The following is a 20,045-nucleotide window of genomic DNA, read 5'->3' on the forward strand; positions in this document are numbered from 1 at the left end:
CCTTAAGTCACTCTTGGGTGGGAGATGCTGGCAGAATTGAGTTACAAAGTTATCCCTGTGATGGGAACATTTATTTCAATATGTAAAGAAATTGCCTCATGATCCTTCACAGGAATAACTTTTAAGCAGCTTTCACACAGTTTCAGGAATTTAATCTGTATTTTTCCCCCCTCTTATCATCCTTCTGGAAGCAAGTTGGTTGTTATCTAGTGTAAGAGAAAAAGTTTTAAAAACATTTTTGGGAACTGCAAGGGAGCAACAGAACAGGAGAATATTTGTATGGTAATTCAGTTTAAAATCTCAGTATACTCAGTATCTCAGTATTTAGTATCATGTGTTGTTCTATGAAGTCTATCATACCTGATTTATAATCAGCATTTCTTGTTCTGAAAATTACCTTGAACAAGTTGAGTAAAAATGTAATTATCAATACCTGGGAACTGATTTTTCTTTTGCTAAATTTTATTATGATCTTGAAATGGTTCTGATTATGTAACCTGAACCCTAAAATTCCATCTTTTAGTAGATAAATATACACATTTAACCAAATCCTTCTTTTTTTTAAAAAAAAAAAATATTGGTTGCAATTGTATGATACATTGACACATGTATTTTTTTAATTAAAAAATGAATTGCGACTTTTACATTGCAAATTGCAAAAGCCTAAATTTTGTTGAATGATATCCTTTTGGTGTTTATATCCACTAAAATTCTCTCTAGTTCCTTTCTGAAAATAATATCCAGTTTTATTTCTGTGCCACCCTTTTGCTGAAAATAGATTAGCCAGTTGGTCAGTAGTGTCCAGAGTCATTTCAATGGTGAAATGGGTGGCATATTTTTATAAAATAAGTAAAATAAGTAAATACAGCTTGGAATAAAGCTATTGGGAAGATCTGGTGCTTTCGTTCTCTTTATAGTGTTCAGAAGGGACAAATCAGTCTGTGTAATTGCAGAAAAGTAAATTTGTTCTGCAACTGGATCTGAAAACGAGTCAGAAGATTTTCACTGTGGAAAATCCTGAGATGATACTGTTTCCTCTAGGAACCTGATGGGGAACAGGAATCTTCTGGAGTCTTGTGACTTCCCATTATTATGCTCAGAAAATACAGTTCAGGTGTATTTAGCTTAAAAATAGCAGAGAAACATTATCTGGAATTCCTTTTTTTTTTAAACAAAGAAAGTGAACTGCTGGATAAATTCCTGGAGTTTTTGACTGTTTAGAAGTAGAGCACATATGCACATCGCAGTCTAGACTGGCCTTGCCAAGTGACTCATTCCATTTTGTTTAATGTGCTGCCAAAGAGAAAAGTAACAGCAGATTTAATGGACAGGGTGTACTCAAAGATTCTTTCTCTGGTCTTATCAATTATAGCTTTTTAAAAAATATATATGCTTTAGAGCACCCTGAGAACATACTCATTCTTTGTTTACATTCCATCTTACCTTCGGCCTTTGAGGGAGATGGGAGGTTTAAAAATGTGAAATATAAATAGATAGATAGATAGAGATGATAGATAGATATAGATAAAATAGATAAATAGATAGATAATAGATAGATAGATAGATAGATAGATAGATAGATAGATAGATAGATAGACAGACAGAGATATGGACTCAGACAGACAGACAGACAGACAGACAGACAAATTCAGGACCTTATGGTGGCCTACATAGAGTTCTTGCCTCTCATTTTCCTCCCAAGAAGCCTGTACAGTAGATTAGATTCAGGGGTGGGTTCTACTTACCTTTACTACCAGTTCGCAGCAGGAGCGCGCACGCGTGCTTCTGCACATGTGCAGAAGCTTCTGCGGATGCACAGATTACCCATGATGATGTCATGGCAGGTGGGCGGAGCCTCCCGCCAGTTTTACTACCGGTTCTATAGAACTGGACAGAACCAGGAGCAACCCACCACTGATTGGATTGTGAGAGAGCAACTGTTCTGAAGTCACCCAATGAGATTTTGTGCCTATAGGTGGAGAAGAACTGGGGTTTTCCTACTCTAACACAATAACCTCTTATGACTATGCCAAAGTCAATATAAATTGGCAAACATTTACAGCAGAGTGATCAAACATTAGAGCCTGTCTTTCCTTAATTCTTTGAATAAACTCTTCTACACATAGCAGTATCTGTTGGGTGATGTAATATAGGCAGGCCACGCAGCAAAATTTTATGTTTCGTTCCATTTGCTTGTTATACAGTATCTGCATCTGTTGTAGGTTCCTTTGGAATCTGGATTTCTTAAGTTCACTTTTGTGCCCTCCCTCGGAAGACTGCCAACTCAATGCTACCTTGCTGGCTGCACAACATTCTGTGTGAGTATTGGAGAAGGATCTGAATATAAGAGTGTTTTAAAAAAAATCTATTTTGCTAATTTATATGTTAATCTTTGTCTCAGTTATGTTGGAGTGGGGAGTGAAGAGAATGGTCTCAAAATATGTCTAGCCTGGAAATAAAAGGTTGGGTACAATAGGCAGAAAAGCGGTTATAGCCTAAAATAAATGGTGTGTTTTTTCCACTGCCTGAAATAAATCTAAACATGTACAAGTCCAGCTCAATATCTGAGATTAAAATGTGCACAGAAGAGAATACCTGTAAGGTTGATTCTAAGAATCTTAAATATGCAAAGTAGCAACGAGTATCTAAAAGATGAACCAAGCTATTTAACTTTAAAGACAGAGTTACCAGTTATTTTCCTCCTTTCTTTGAACATTAAGAGGGGAATCTTGGAGATTCTCAATCATCCTGGTCATGGTTGTCCCATAGGTATTTTTCCAAAAGGCTATTGGTCTTCCTTGGGTTTTTCCTTGAAAATGTTTCATTTCTCATCCAAAAAGCTTCTTCGGTTCTGACATTCTTTAGATCTGAACAGCCTTGTGGATAAGAAGAGAAATGTTTTCAAGGGAAAAAACCAAGAAAGTCCAATTGCCTTTTGGAAAAACATCTTTGGGACAGATTAAGAAGGGAACCAGTTTAGGTTGGGACTAGTATATAGGAAGGGATATTAGACCTCATTGATCAATAACATTAGCTTCTGCTTTGGTCCCTTTCTTCAACTTCTGTTTCCAATGATCCAATAGACCAGTGGTGGGATTCAAATTTTTTTACTACTGGTTCTGTGGGTGTGGCTTGGTGGGCGTGGCATGGCTTGGTAGGCATGGCAGGGGAAGGATACTGTAAAATCTCCATTCCCTCCTCACTCCAGGGGAAGGTTATTGCAAAATCCCCATTTCCTCCCAATCAGCTGGGACACTGGAGGCAGAGAATAGATGGGGACGGGTCCAGTCAGAGGTGGCATTTACTGGTTCTCTGAACTACTCAAAATTTCGGCTACTGGTTCTCCAGAATTGGGCAGTACCTGCTGAATACCACCTCTGCATTAGACCAGGGATGTCAAACTCGCGGCATCACAGCGGCATCATGTAACATATTGGGATTCCCCCCCCTCGCTAATCTGGGCATAGGCATGGCTAGCGTGTGATGCATCTGGCCCATGGACTGTGAGCTTGACAGCCCTGTATTAGACCATTTTAATGATTAATATATTTGGTGGGCAAAGAAGTCCTATCTAGTGGGATCAAGGTATCTATGCTAGAATCCCAATCTATGCTGAATCCTTTATATTGCGAAATAAAAAAGGCAAGGAAGACAACATAGCTGCTAGCTAAGACACAGAATGGCCCAGTAGAAGGCCTGGGAACTGAGTTGAGAAGAGAGCAGGCAGATTCAAGGGCTGTTGGTGAAAAGAGAAAATCTGTCTTGCAAGGGGTCCAAGAAGGTACATGATGTGTGGAAATATAACCTAAACTGTCTTGAGCCACAAGCAAAACTTCGCAGTTAAAAATTCTTTGTTTTGTCTGCTAGGAAATATTTTGGTTTGAAACTTTGTTTTCTTTCATGCCTATGGGATTTTATGCCAAATTTATCCCTCTGATAATCATGGGAATCCCAGCCGTTGCCCTTGGCCTTTGTTTTTGAAATGCTCCATGTTCTCTTCTGCCTGGCTGCAGCTGTTCCAGATTTCTGCACTGTCCTGGATATTGAATGAATTATTTCTTCCAGTTTTGTCTTTGGTGTCATTCGAAAGGGACCACAAGCTGATTGTATCTTAAGACCCTGTCCTCTGACAGACAATGCGCTTGTGAAACAGGGTAGAGGTGGCAAAAATTGAATGCATATTCCTTCAATAACTAATTCCCTCAGTTCTCCACACATATTGTATGTATTTTATTTCTCAAATATTTATTTGTCCTAGTCATGTTTTCTGTAGGAATTTTAATTCATTATGCAAGGAGAGAAGCATAGCAGCACATAATACTGAGTCATCTCTCTCTCCTCTCTCCCCTTCCTTCCTTCCTTCCTTCCTTCCTTCCTTCCTTCCTTCCTTCCTTCCTTCCTTCCTTCCTTCCTTCAGAATGAAGTAATTGCTGAAACAAAGGAAGTGGAGAAGTCATCTGCCATAGGAAGTGGAAACAAGGGAACTGGTGAAGCTGCCAGCTGCCTCAACGATAAGCACAGACTTTTCAAATTCCAAGAAGACAAGGCAAAGAGAGGGGGAATGGATGGGAAGGATCTTTTCAGAGCTGAGTTTGTTCTCATCACCGACTCAGATGAAGATACAGAGGCTATTTTAGGCAATGGTTACGGACATGAAAGTTCCAAGGGTTTAACTGCGTTCCATGTGTCCAGTGGTGATGAGTGCAAAGGACAGGAGAATGTGCCACAGATGCCACAATACACTAACCTTCCCTGCAGTTCAGCCAGTTCACAGAAAGTCCCTCAGGTAATGCCCAGGGTCATTGTTGAGATAGGAGGTTATGCGAATCGAATACATAATATTTTTTCATTTCCATACTTGAAGAAAGAAAACAGTCTGATCTATGAGTAGTTCACATACACAAACACGGGGGGAGAAGTAGGAGGGGGGCATGATACCAATAAAGGAGAATATTTGTAGGTCAGGGTTGAAATAAGGAGTCCTTGATGCTCTCTGAGCTTGTTTTCTTGCAAATGTTTCACTACCCAAACTAGGTAACATCATCAGTGCTAGTTAGAAGTAGGATTTGGTCTCAATTTCTATTCTAGTGACCCATCCTATCAATGTTGGAGGGATTGGTCTTGGAGCTTCTTTGGTTGGGCTGTTTACTGTTAGCTTGTTTGGCAGTTCCTTGATTGGGGTATTGTTTACTTTTTGTTTGTTGGTCTGATAACAACAGTTAACCTGTAGACCACATGATGGCTGAAGGAATGTTGTATCTGAATCAATCCTGGGCCACAACCAATATCAAGATGATCAAATTATTATAAATGGAGCTCATGAAGTCCTAGAGGGCTCTTTTCTAGTTTCCCATTGCCCTGAGAAATGGCAACGCATGTGGATTATCCCATGTAAATTATTTTTCCATAGTGGGTATTTATGGGCAGTCATTGGTATTTAAAAACATTTTGATAGTTTTGATAGGAAACTCTTGAGAAACCCCTGTGGAACATCTGATTTCACCGAAAGAAGTTTTTTAAAAAATAGCCAGGAAAGAGTAAGGAACATGCCCATTTGCTGATCAACGTCCTTGGCATGTATGCATGAGAAGCTGCATGTATCATTGATTTCAGCTATTTGGCCAAATTGAAGGACCATCGACAGAAGGGCTAGAAGGGCCCTTTCGTTCTCTTTTTAGAATTGTTTTCATTGTAGATGCTTTCCCATTTTTGCAAAGTTATGATACGATTTGGCAGCAGCCGTGGGAAACAGATCATTTCTTTTATGCTAATAAAAATGGACGTGAATAGTTTAAAATTAAATACCAGACCTTTAGCATCTCACTCTGCTATTTAATTCTGGAAATTAAGACAGCCACGCTCCCAGGTGAAGTACTCGGTAGACGTTACAGATTTGATTCTAATCTTTCTTCTTTTTCTTTTCCCTCTCCAGTTAACTTCTCCTCTGTCTGCTTCTGATCATCTTTCCTATAAATCACCTGCTGCTCCTTTACTTTCTCCAACTAATCTGAAAGTAGAACATGGACTGGCCGTTCCAGGCCATCAGGCTTCTTCTCAGCAAGAATCTCATAGCCAGTGGCGGTCTGCCAATGGATCCTGCATCCACCAGACATCCACGTATTTCCAGTCTACTACTTCTTCCAGTTTACCTTCCTCCACACCGAAAATACTTCCTTCCTCATTTGAGAGCCTTGTAGATCATGATCAGTTACCCCACAATGTTCAAAGTCAAAAATCTGAAAAGGAACCCACCTCTTTGTCACTGCCATTAAGCAAGGATCCTTGTCCTCCTTCACAATTTGTCACTTCAGCAGATGCTCTTCAGGGCTCATCCTCTCAGGCTTATTCTCCTCTTCCTCCCAAGAAACTGGTCTCCTGCCCTCAGGTTCCCATTCATATTACAACACACGTCTTATCACCAAGTCCCACCCAACTGCCACCTTCTCTACATGGATCCTCCTCAGATATATATAATGTAAACAGCCACTGTAGCCAAATGTCCTTCAGTGGGAATCCACCAGTGTCCAGAGTTAAATCTCCTCTTCCAACTAGACTTTCTCTTTTGACGGCTATTCTGAAGTCAGAGTCTTCTCCAAAAAGGCCATTTTCTCCCGCGTCCTGTCCTGGCACTTTTTCTCCCAATTCCTTCGATTCTTCAATTCTGGCATCTGAGCAGAAATTTAAAACTACCCCTCCCACTCCCAAGAAAGCTGCTTCACAGTTTTCTAACTTCAGATCCGATTCCCCATATCAAGATGAAGGTTACTTTTCGGGGCTTTCTAATGTGCCAAGGAACAGGATGGTTTCCTCAAGGTCCAGTCCTACCCTTCAAACGTGGTCTCTGTCCCCTAAAAGGACGCTTGATACTGGGGCATGTTCCCCTGACAAACTGCGTCCTTTGTCACCCACAATTTCCTCCTACAGGAAAACAGTTGTGTCTCCTCTGCTAAAACCCAAACTGACCGGTTTTTCCTTATCTCCCCATGTTTTGAGGCAAAGGGTCTTCAAAACACGAGAGCCAGAGAAGTCTACAAAAGTACGCACCTGGTCTCCCACTTTCACTGCCAAATCCCATCCGGCGCCAACCTTTGCAGTCAACCAAAGGGCCACAGTCTCACCCACAGCACAAAAACTGTCTTACTCTCCGGCTCCTGTACATTCTAGTAATCAGCCTAAAGAACACTTGCTACATGTCTCTGCAAAGGATCGAGGTACAAAACTATCAAGTCATTGGCCTTTTTATCACCAAGACTCGCCATCATCTATTCCTCCAGGCTGTAACATCAACTCCCCTTTGCTTCAGACAAACGCATCATCCCCTCTTCATTCAAACTTCAGAACTTGTTCGCCCTGCTCAAGACACAAGTCCTCAGTGATAACACCACGCGGATCCCTGGCCAGAAAGCATTCTCCTTGCCCACAGTTGTCAAGATCAAGGGAGACTAGCTCACCGCTCTCCTTTTCCTTGCCTTCTGATTGTGAGAATAAGACTCCTCAGGTACTCTATCTCATTGCTTCTTTCTATTCCTCTAATCCTTTTTTTCCATTTCTGTTCCAGGAAAATGGCACCCCAAGGAAAAGAAAATTGTAAATATAGACATAATTGCATTTGTAATGTTTTCACATCTGACAAAACATTAGAAATGTGATAGTGAAACATTTCCCAAGCACGTGGGTTCCATGGATATAAACATATTGGTCACCACAATGTGAAAAAGATGTGGAGACTCTAGAAGGAGTGCAGAGAAGAGCAACAAAGATGATTAGGGGACTGGAGGCTAAAACATATAAAGAACAGTTGCAGGAACTGAGTATGTCTAGTTTAATGAAAAGAAGGACTAGGGGAGACATGATAGCAGTGTTCCAGTATCTCAGGGGCTGCCACATAGAAGAGGGAGTCAAGCTATTCTCCAAAGCACCTGAGGGAAGAACAAGAAACAATGGGTGGAAACTAATCAAGGAGAGAAGCAACCTAACAGTAACAGAGTTGGAAGGGACCTTGGAGGTCATCTAGTCCAACCCCCTGCTCACGCAGGAGACCTGTACTAGGGATTCGAACTGCTGAAGTGCTGACCTTTCTGATCTTAGTCTTAGCCACTGAGCCACCTAGAACTAAGGAGAAATTTCCTGACCGTTAGAACAATTAATCAATGGAACAACTTGCCTTCAGAAGTTGTGAATTCTCCAACACTGGAAGTTTTTAAGAAGATGTTGGATAACCATTTGTCTGAAGTGGTGTAGAGTTTCCTGCCTATGCAGGGGGTTGGACTAGAAGACCTCCAAGGTCCCTTCCAACTCTATTATTCTATTCTATTCTATTCTATTCTATTCTATTCTATTCTATTCTATTCTATTCTATTCTATTCTATTCTATTCTGTTCATATAACCAAAATGATTTCAATCATATTTTAGTGTGGGGGGAGGGGAGGGAGGAATCATATATGCTTCCTTGCATAAGTTGCAGCCCTTTCTGGATCGGGACGCCTTGCGCACGGTCACTCACGCCCTTGTCACCTCCTGGCTGGACTATTGTAATGCACTCTACATGGGGCTCCCCTTGAAGAGCACTCGGAGGCTCCAACTGGTCCAGAATGCGGCCGCGCGGGTGGTTATGGGTGCAACACGTTGCGCCCACGTGACACCCCTCTTGCGCAAGCTGCACTGGCTCCCAGTGGTCTTCCGGGTGCGATTCAAGGTGTTGGTCACCACCTTTAAAGCGCTCCATGGCATAGGACCCAGGTACCTTTGAGACCGACTTCTGCCACCAATAGCCTCCCACCAACCAGTCCGCTCCCACAGAGAGGGTCTCCTCAGGGTGCCATCGGCCAAGTTATGTTGGCTGGCGACACCCAGGGGGAGGGCCTTCTCTGTGGGAGCCCCAGCCCTGTGGAATGAACTGCCCCCGGAAATACGTAAGATCTCCGACCTCCGGGTGTTTCGCTGCGCACTAAAGACCCTGTTGTTCCGCCAGGCCGGGCTATTAACATAACGATTTTAAATTGGGGTATTTTAAATTTCTGGGATTTTAATTGGAGCCTAATTATTTAATGATTTTAAATTTTAATTGTTGTTTTGTTCTGTGTTTTTAATAGGCTGTACACCGCCCTGAGTCCTTCAGGAGAAGGGCGGTATAGAAATAAAATTATTATTATTATTATTATTATTATTATTATTATTATTATTATTATTATTATTATTATTATTATTATTATTATTATTATTATATGCTAAAGAGATTTATGGCAATCTGGATATGTATGGATCTCTGTATTTGTAAAGCTTAAATTCCACATCTGATTTTCCAAATTTCCAAATTAACTCTTTTTATATGTTTGCAGCCTGAGAGAGTATCTTTTAGCATGTTTGTAAAGTTTCAGAATTATTACATTTCACAAACAGGCAAGTTACAGGTAGTCCTCGATTTACAACATTTCATTTAGAGACTGTTCAAAGTTACAACGGCCTTGAAAAAAGTGACTTATGACCATTTTTCACCCTTATGACTATTGCAGAATCCCCACGGTCACGTGATTTACATTCGGATGTAAATGTAAAATGTAAATTGACAACTGACTCACATTTATGACGATTGCAGTGTCCCAGAGTCATGTGATCCCCTTTTGCGACCTTCTGACAAGCAAAGTCAACGGGGAAACCAGATTCACTTAACAACCTTGTCACTAATTTAAGAACTGCAGTAGTTCACTTAGCAAATGTGGCAAGACCAAGTCATGACATGGGGCAAAAATTCTCACTGAACAACATAAATTTTGGGCTCAATTGTGGTCATAAGTTGAGGACTACTTGTATACAGACAGTATTTCTCTAATATTTTATTCATGAGCGTCTGACAATTCAATCTGTGTTCATCAGTAAAAGAAAGAACTGAGGAGGCTGTACTGGTTTAATTTATTTATGTTGCACCCTCATTATCTGAAACTGGTCTTGTTGATTGTTACCTCATGGAGCACTAAGATTCAAGTTGGTGGTAAGAGGGGCCTGGTTTGAAGGTCCCCTTAATCAAAAACAGTGATTGCTGCTGGTAGGAATTAACTTTGATCTGTGAAAATGCTTAAAATTAACTTCAGTGTAACAGACAGCAGTTCTGTTACTGGTTACAAATATTTACATATAAAATCAGTTCTTCATATAAATCATAGCATATGCTAGTTTGTAATAAATCACATGTATGAAGGCTGCTAATAATTACATCCTATTTTTGCATTCATCCCCATCTGTAAAGGATGTTTTTACGTTCTTTTTGAGACAAATCTGCAGATAGAAATGTCTCTTTCAGCCACACAAACAACCCAACTCTCCATTTAGGATAGTTCAGCACGCAGCTCTCTCTCTCAAAGGCAATTGCATAAATCCCTCTACTGCAGTGTAGTGATTTGGCACTGATTGCTATTCCATTCCAGTATCTGTTTTGTAGATGTTTAAAGCTGTCATTGATAAGGATGCTCAACAGCCCTGTGGACTGTCAAGCATCGTGGACAGCATGTAGGATAATTAAAATTATCATTTAGAAGAACAGTTAACTTTCAGTTTTAATAACATCACTCCAAGTGACAACAGATTCCTCTGTGATTTCAGGAAATGTCCTTAAGTGCCTTATTTGAACCTGGTGTGTGTGTGTGTGTGTGAGAAAGAGAGAGAGAGAGGGAGGAAGGGAGGGAGGGAGAGAGAGAGAGGGAGAGAGAGGGGGAGGGAGGAGAGAGAGAGAGGGGGGAGGGAGGGAGGGAGGGAGAGAGAGGGAGAGAGAGAGAGAGAGGGAAAGAGAGAGGGAGGGAGGGAGACAGGGAGAGAGAGAGGGAGGGAGAGAGAGAGAGTGGGGGAGGGAGGGAGGGAGAGAGAGGGAGAGGTGTCACCATTCTATTCTTTTCATTCAGCTCTGAGGCTAGAGAGATACAATGCAATATATGTCTAGAGAGAACATGCTATATAGAATAGAATAGAATTCTTTATTGGCCAAGTGTGATTGGACAGACAAGGAATTTGTCTTTGATGCATATGCATCAGTGTACATAAAAAGAAAAAAGAATAAATACATTCATCAAGAATCATAAGATACAGACCTTAGTGATTATCATAGGTTACTAATAAGCAATCAAATCATACTAGGAAACAAATAAAACAATTTAAATCGTAAAGATACAAGCAACATGGTTATAGTCATAAGTGGGAGGAGATCCCTATAGTCATAAGGATGAGAAAAATAATAGTAATTCGGTCTTAATAGTTTGACAGTGTTCTGGGAATTACTGTAGTTATCTAGCAGAGTGATGGCATTCAGGAAAAAACTGTCCTTGTGTCTAGTTGTTCTGGTGTGCAGTGCTCTATAACATCGTTTTGAGGGTAGAAGTTGAAACAATTTATGTCCAGGATGTGAGGGGTCTGTAGATATTTTCTCAGCCCTCTTTTTGACTCGTGCAGTATACAGGTCTTCAATGGAAGGCAGGTTGGTAGCAATTGTTTTTTCTGTAGTTCTAATTATCCTCTGAAGTCTGTGTCTGTCTTGTTTGGTTGTAGAGCTTTATGTTGTCATGTAATGAAGTTTTATATGGTTTCCACTCCCTTTCCCTGAGGTGAGTAATTTTTACATAGTCCTTATGCTACGTAGTGATTTCATTTATATTGACACCAGTAAACAGCATGCAACTAATCTGTTCGCTTTACACATACATAGCCACATTTTTTTTTAATGAGCTCCGAGTCCTCTTCCAGTAATTAAAACCCTCCACCAATTTAAACCCTCTACCTTGTGAGGACTACTTCCAACTGTGCACCTTTTTTGTGAAGGAGTCCTATCATAGGTCTTAGAAAATGAGCCCTAAAGGTAGAGCTTCCTGTTACTTTTCCAGCATCTGCATCAAATCTCAGATTTCTTTCTTATAAATAAATACCCTTTACATCAGGGGTCTCCAGACTTGGCAACTTTAAAACTTGTGGACTTCAACTCCCAGAATTCCTCAGCCAGCTTTGCTGACTGACCTGTGCCACATGATCCTTGAAACCCTTTTTTTTTCTTTTTTAAAGCATTTTTCTACTACTGGTTCCGGCGAATAGATAGTAAAAAATGCTTTTAAAAAGTAAAAAAAAGGTTCCGAAGATCGCGCGGCACAGTGTTGGAACCTTTTTTTACCTTTTTAAAGTATTTTTTACTACCGGTTTGCCTGAACTGGTAGTTTTTATCACTACTGGTTCACCCAAACTAGAGTGAACTGGTAGCATTTCACCCCTGATGTAAGCTGTTTCAAGTGAAGCTGCCTTTTGCAATTGACTGATGGTGAATTTGTCAGTGCCAATGATATTCAAATCGTGCTCCAGTTATTTTGGGATTCCACCCATTATTATTAAATTTATTTGTCATTCATTTTGTGGTTTGAGGCTACTCTGAGCAGCTTACAAAGTGTTAAAATATGCAAATATAAAACAATTATAAATATAAAATAGGTTAAAATTATACATAAAAAAACCTACCAAATTTACTAATTAAAAACCCTGGGCTTGGAGCAGAAAAAGATGGTACTTTCTCTATTACTACATCAATCATCTCCAGCCAACAGCTTTTCCTTCAGCACTCCAAGCCAACCAGCATAGTCAGGTTTTAAAGCTTTTCCTGAAGGCTAAAAGAGAAGGAGCAGATCTCGCCCCCTGTGGCAAGATCTTCCAAAGGGCAGGGTCCATGGCAGAAAAGGCAATTCTGCTCAATCCTACCAGCCAAAATTCCTTGGCTGATGGGATCCACAGTAGGATCTAACCTTCTCCAGTTCCGTACTTAACTCATTGTCATCGGAACAGTGAAACATCATGACTTGGAAGAGTGATAATAATGATACTGCTTCTTGCTGCATGTTGTACTCTTGTCTGTGAGTAATATTGCAGTTCTGTGACAGTAAACATAATATATGTGGCATGTCAATGGTAGAGTTCTATTATCTGAAATACTGCACATGCAGAAGAATAAAAGGAAAGGAGTCCCTGTGGATTTTACTCCGCTAGTCGCAACCGACTATAGGGGGCAGTGCTTATCTCCATTTCAAGGGCCATTAAGCAGCACTGTGTGGCCACCAGGATGTTACAGAAAGCTATTTCCTCTCCACTGAAGTGGTACCTATTTATCTACCTGCATTTGCATGCTTTCAAACTGCTAGATAGGCAGGAGCTAGGTGTAGACAGAAGCTCTCCCATCATATTTGCAGCTGGGCTTGTACATGCAGAATGCTAATTAAACTCCAGCTTTCCAGCTTTATTGAGAGGGACCCGCAGAGTTAAAATTCTTATTCAGGGGACAGGATGAAAGGCAAGCAGTGAAGAATAAAGTAAAACAAATGACGTTTAGTGCTGATTTTAATGCTGACAAATGACTGCACAAGGGAGATCAGTGAGCTGCCAAATCCATTTTGTCTCGTAAAAGTTACTAACATTTGGTTTTGATAACTAAACTTCTCGTCATGCTGGGGATGCAAATTGTGGGATAGCAAGGAAAGCGAGGACGAGAATAGTGGTGATTTAAGAGAAATTACATTTGCATTTCAATGCTATACAATATGCAAGAAAAAAATTGAAAAAGAAGTGACGCCCTAACTTGGGGTATCAAACTCAAGGCCCGCAGGCCAGATCCAGCCCTTGGGATGCTTAGATCTGGCCCATGGGGCTGCCCTGGAAACAGCGAAGGACTGGCCCGCGGTGCCTCTGACAGTGAAAATAGAGCTTGGGAGGGCAGTGTGTGGTCCTTGCAAGCTCCATTTTCGCTGGCAGAGGGTTGCAGAAGGCCATCATAGCCGAAAACATAGCTCAGGAACCCGTTTTCACTGGCAGAGCACTCAGGCCACCACAGGTGCCCCCAATATGAGTGATGCCAAGTTGGCCATGCCAACCCTGGCCACGTCTCCTCCAGCCCCCCCCCCCCCCCGAGATCAAACACAACCCTGATGTGGCCCTCAATAAAATCAAGTTTGACACCCCTTCATATTAATGTAATTTTTTACAATTGCATTGCAGAACACCCTATGAGTTGTTAAGAAGAGCATAGAAGCTTATTAAAGGATGGTCAAGAAAATTCCCACATTTTCTGAAGGCTGAATGACATTAAGAGTGAAATTATTCCAAGTGATTTCTGAGATATTTTGGTTAAATTCTTATTGGATTATAAAATGGAAGAAGAGCAGGTCAAAGAAACGATGGTGGCACGGGCAATAAATTTTGGTTACAATATATAGCTGGGAAAATGGCAAGAATTATGGGGAAAAAATAGGAAAATAACATTGGCAATACCGTATAAAGAAAATTTATACAAAATGTTCTACAGGTGGCATCTTCTGCCAGTGAGATTGGCAAAAATGTTTAGAAATTTATCACCAAAATGTTGGAAATGCAATCACGAATCAGGCACGTACTACCATATGTGATGGTCATGTAAAAAAGCAAAGGAGTATTGGTGGAAAATTCATTTATGGTTGACAGAAGTAATTGGAGAAGAAATAGAATATAAACCAGAACTACTCCTATTGGGAATTATAAATGGGAAATATAGTAAAGGGGTAATTTACTTAATAATACATATTATAACAGCAGTAAGAATGATTTTTGCCCAAAATTGAAAAAATAAGGAAATCCCCGTAGAAGATGAAGTGATAAAAAAAAAAAAATTGACATGTGCGGAAATGGACAAATTAACGTTGGAACTGAAAAATAAAGGCGAGTCAGATTATTATAAAATATGGAACAAATATTATCAATGGTTGGAACGGAAAGGAGGGATGAAAAATATGAACTGACTAGAATTTATAGAATAGAGAACTAAGGGTATGTATGTAGTTACAATAGAATGAAAGAGGATAAGACAAATGTATAAGTAATATAGATAGAAAAATGATGTCTTTATATATGTGAATACTGAATAGACCAAATGTATATAAGTAGCAGGGTATATATGATACTTATTGTTTATTTTAGTATGTATGGCAAAGATAATGCCAGGATGGTTACACTGTGTCCAACGTTTTAATATGTGTTTAATAAAATAAAATAAAAATTAATTTATTTAAAAAATTAATTTAATAAAACAAAAGAAAAAAGAAAAAAAAAAGAAAATTCCCATTAAGAATTTTTAATCACATTAAGAGTGAAATTATTCCAAGCAGTTTCTGAGATATTTTGGTTAATTAATATTTTGTACTTTCTAATAAACGGAATAACGGAAGAGCTAACTACAAAAAAGTTTTTCCTTCCTCACTGAATATCCTTTCCTTCTCAGTTTGGACATTGTACTTTTACTTGGTTAACAAGTTTGAGATTCACACTGAGATAGTGTAAGAAAAATTACCTCATAAAGGTGATCATCCATCTCTTTTCACAATGGTCTCAGTGAGCTTGTAACTGAATTTATTAGCTCTAGGGACAGAAAGAAAAATATATCTGTGTGGAGTAAAATATATGAATAGATATCCAGCCTCTGGAATAAATTATAATGGGGACTCTATGATATACAGTAATTATGGCATTGAGGTGTATATGCAATACTTTAAAATGGCAGAAAATCATTTAACTGTGTAACTTTTTTCTCCCTTATACTAAGACAGCATTCATATTGAAGTCTTAAAAGAAGACTTCTTAGTTTGAATACTATCACATCTTTCCTCTTTCTAATTATGATTTACAGTCATACAAGATCAATGCAAGCTACAAGACATTTGCAGCCATCCCAACAAACACACTGCTTCTAGAACAGAAGGTTAGTTGGGTGCTCAAAGGTATGGGCTGGTATTAATATTAATTTTGAAATTAAGGGCATAAGCAGATAACTGTGTGAAAACTGTTTGCTGACCTTTGAGGCCACAGAAAAACAGATTGCTGAGTCCTATTTAGGCACAACACTGATGGTTACTTCTGTCCTTTCTCTTTTAGTGTTAAGGAAATCAATTGGTATGTATGGAGATTGTCAATCCTCCAGGTCATAGTTGTTCCAAAGATGCTTTTTCCAAAAGGCAACTGGCCTTTCTTGGTTTTTTTTTTTTTTAAGTGTTTTGTATCTCATCTAAGAAGCTTCTTCAGTTCTAACTGACTGGAGGGTAGGGATTCAGATGACTCTGAGGATCAGGGGTGGGCTTCAAAAATTTTAGCAAGGGGTTCTCTGCCTGGTTGCTGGGTGGGTGTGGCCATGGTGGACGTGGCCTAGTCGGCCTCCTGCACCATGGTGGTGGTGGGTGGGGCGTTTTTGCCCTCCCCAGGCTCTGGAGGCTTTGCTTGAGCCTCCGGGAAGCCCTCTGGAAGCCGGAAATGGGCCCGTTTCTGGGCTTCCTGAACTTCCAGTAGGCCCATTTTTCACCCTCTCTGAGCCTCCACATGCGCCCTGCACTTACCTGCATCCAAAACGGGCCATGAGGGGACTCCCGGGGGGGAGGGAGGGGTCAGCCAAGAGTGGGATTTGGGGGTTCTCCAACTGCACAGAATCTTAACTAGAGGTTCTCCTGAATCCCTGTGAACCCCCATCCCTGCTGAGGATACAGATAAATCCCCAAGTGGCCTCAACTACTCCCAGAGAAATAATGGTTGACCCTCAGAGTACTAATGACCAGATAATTGCAAAGAATATAAATCCTTCCATTCCCCACCAGTCAGCTAGAACCGAAGAAGCTTCTTGGATGAGAAGTGAAACATTTTCAAAGAAAAAACCAAGGAAGCACCTTTGGAATACAAATGGTGGTTTGCTCTGCCTTAGTTTCTCTTCCACCAACCATCACCTACCATTGTGAGAGCAACCACTGAAAGCTCTCCCTAACATGGGAAGGGGAGTAGGTAGATGCCTCAAACAATATGTTGAGCCACCAGCCAACTTGCTTATGATTTCTTCATCTAGCTATTTCTGAAAGATGGGTCTACTGATCTTCTGAAAAGGGAGCTGAACCTGTATCTAAAAATAGCCTGTCTGACACACCAGAGGGGTGGAGGAGGGGTAAAGTGAGAAGCAAAAGGTGCCACTGATGACAAACAACTGGAAACCCATGGATAAAATGACCCCACACCAGCGGTGAAATCCACCCGGATGTATCCGGCTCGCACAAACCGGTAGCACCAGTGGCAGGAGGCTCCGCCCACCTGCTGGGATGTCATTACATCCCGTTTTTGACCTTCTGCACATGCGCAGAAGGCTCTGTGCATGTGCAGAAGAGGCACATGCGTGCATAGCGTGCGCACACATGTGCATGCTCCCCTTCCCGAACCTGTAGCGAAGTTAAGCGGATTTCACCGCTGCCCTACATGTCCCTCTCCCACAACAAAAGGAATACAAGTAATCTTGCAATGTAACCAAACGTGACAAAATCAACAACTTGAGCTGGTAGAATTCCTCCGTCTTGAAGGAACCTTCTGTGCAGTTGGAGACTTTCTAAAAGGCATTAATAAAAACCTTATTTGCAGGTCTAGGACTTTTCAAACACTGCTAAGCCTGTGTTTATATGGCACCTGCAAAAGCACCTTGGGGAGCACTGATCAGTCACTACACAGATGTGTAATAAATAAATAACTACAATTAATGCCTCTGCAGAAGCCATTAATAATTACAGTTAATGCCTCTGCAGAAGCCAGGTCTGGGATCTCCCCTGCGGCCCAACCCAAAGGAATCATGGAGGGTGTTCCCAACTTGAAGGGGCATATTTGAAACAGCCATAAGTGATCATTAGAATTTGGACAAATTCATCCCTGACCACATTGATAAAAGATGCTAAATCATATCCATGGTAAACAGAAAGGAAACACTCTTTTAAAACTGGAAGGTTTAAATACAATTTATGCCTCTACTAAATGCTTCTGCTTTAGTTGTGACCTGGGAAATGAGACGGAGGCCGAGACCACAACATAAGAAATGGTTATTTACACAGATTTGTGTTGAAGTAGTGACGATGAGCTTTTGGAGTCAGTTGATATGTAGTACAGAAAGCCTTTTTTCCAAGTTCAGATTGTAAGCTGATTGATACCGTACCAAATCAAAGCCTTCAAATGGGTAAACCAGCAAGCAAAATGCAGCTCAACAGTCCCATATAAATAAAGCTCTTATGTTGGTTGTAACTGTAAAATCAGATGCAATTTTAGCAGCCAAGAAGCCATAATAGTGCACTGGCAAGGCTGACCTGGCAAGTCACCCGTTATGAAAAATGTACTGATGTTTTAGTCAGTACTAGAGAATACCATAGTTTGACATTCCCGTTGTGCTCGGCTAAAATGTAGTTCATTGATATTGTATTATGTATGGAACCAGCAAATTATGATTTACAGTATGGCTTACTATATTAAGCATAAATCATAGTTCAACAAGCTTGTGAACCCATCATGTGACAAGTAGTTTCTAAAGAAATCAGAAATTTGGTTGCCAGAATGGCCTTTGTTGAGTGTTCCTTAGTCAAAAGCAATATTAGGCAGTTCCAGGGTTCTCAAATGTTGCTGTAGGTTTTAGAAAACGGTGCATCTTAATGACCCTGGATCAGTGGTGGGATTCAAATAATTTAACAACCTGCCCTAATGACCAGCTGGGTAGGCGTGGCTCGGTGGTCATGTGACTGTGTGGGCGCGGCCAACTTAATATCGCTCACATCGATGGGCGCTTTGCCTTAGCTGTTACAATGTAATAAGGGTTAACCAGAGAGGCAGTTTCTGTAAGCAGGGCAATAAAGATTAGTCTAGAAACACCACCAGAATGTTTCCTTCCTGCCTTCCTTACAGGATTAGCCCTGTAAAGTGGGAAAAAAACAAAATAAGATTTCTTCCAATAACTGGTTCTCTGAACTGCTTGGAAAGTTAACAACCGGTTCTCCTGAATAGGTGCGAACTGGCTGAATCCCACCACTGCCCTGGATGGGGGGGGTGTTCACACTCTTCCAGATGGTGCAATGCTGTTCACTGAAGAATAGGTGGTAGCAATGGCTAGGAGACCTTTGGCACAATTCTATTTTGTGCACCGGTTGGTGCAGGAGGCACTATTCATGGTTACCTAGTCCTTAGACACCTCTCCTTTGAACAATTACAATGTGCTTTACATGGAAGTGTCCTTGAAGAGCACTTGGAAATTTCAGATGCTCCAGAACACCTCATCACTTGCAGACTGGACACTTTAAGGTGTACATTTTTAAAGCACCGCTGCTATGGTTCCCATAAATATGTGTGTGTTCAAAAATCAGATGCTTAACCAAGAAAATAAATTGGACAAGAGCTTGTTTTAATTATATTATAATGCTTAGATAGTTGACTATCTATGATAGTTGAATATGATATGATATAAATTACTTTATCAGATATTACATAAGTGCATTATTATTGTTATTCTTGTCTTGTCTTACTGTCAGAATAATATGAATTTATTCATAGGCACTCGATGAACAAACCAAAGCGGAACTAGAAGTTGAGGACGGAACTCTGGATACCCATTCAGAGGTGACAATTAATTTCTCAGTGTTTAATTGATTCTTATTTAATTCATTTTGTTTTGGCTGTATTGCTTTCTCATCAAATTTCCACATTCAGAATTGAATAGGGAAATAATTGCTTCAGCCTGCACCAGTGGTGAAATCCATTTTTTTTACTACCGGTTCTGTGGATGTGGCTTGGTGGGCGTGGCTTGGTGGGCGTGGCAGGGGAAGGATCCTGCAAAATCTCCATTCCCACCCCACTCCAGGGGAAGGATACTGCAAAATCTCCATTCCCATCCCACTCTGGGACCAGCCAGAGGTGGTATTTGTCGGTTGTCCGAACTACTCAAAATTTCCGCTACTGGTTCTTCAGAACCTGTCAGAACCTGCTGAAACCCACCTCTGATTGAACCTGAAAACCTGCTGGATTTCACCCCTGGCCTGCACCCTGCTATGGATGTCATGGAGATGACACACACTGGGCTGTGCAATGCTTTGCATCTGAAAGTGAAAAAACTGCTTCAGAGAATGGATTAGTGTTTTCAGAACAACTTGTGCAACTATTTAAAACAACTGCACAATCCTAGGGGAAAAAAAGCCTCCTCCCCTCATCCTCTATCCAGCCAAATCCTATAGGA

The 20,045-nt window shown here is 40.7% G+C and overlaps 1 protein-coding gene across 5 annotated transcripts in view; it reads left to right on the top strand.

Moving 5' to 3' along the window:
- Positions 1-20,045, top strand: part of MLIP (muscular LMNA interacting protein) — an 81,106-nt gene that overhangs the window by 27,494 nt on the left and 33,567 nt on the right. For all 5 annotated transcript variants that reach the window (XM_060689252.2, XM_060689253.2, XM_034436708.3 and 2 more), the window contains exons 2-6: positions 2,223-2,318; positions 4,418-4,786; positions 5,933-7,498; positions 15,669-15,740; positions 19,367-19,432. In XM_060689252.2, the coding sequence (XP_060545235.2) occupies positions 2,223-2,318; positions 4,418-4,786; positions 5,933-7,498; positions 15,669-15,740; positions 19,367-19,432 (2,169 nt within the window). The remainder of the gene's footprint in view (positions 1-2,222; positions 2,319-4,417; positions 4,787-5,932; positions 7,499-15,668; positions 15,741-19,366; positions 19,433-20,045) is intronic.

Source organism: Pantherophis guttatus, chromosome 1 (genome assembly GCF_059756535.1).
Source record: "Pantherophis guttatus breed Tessera chromosome 1, ASM5975653v1, whole genome shotgun sequence".
Taxonomy (NCBI): domain Eukaryota; kingdom Metazoa; phylum Chordata; class Lepidosauria; order Squamata; family Colubridae; genus Pantherophis; species Pantherophis guttatus.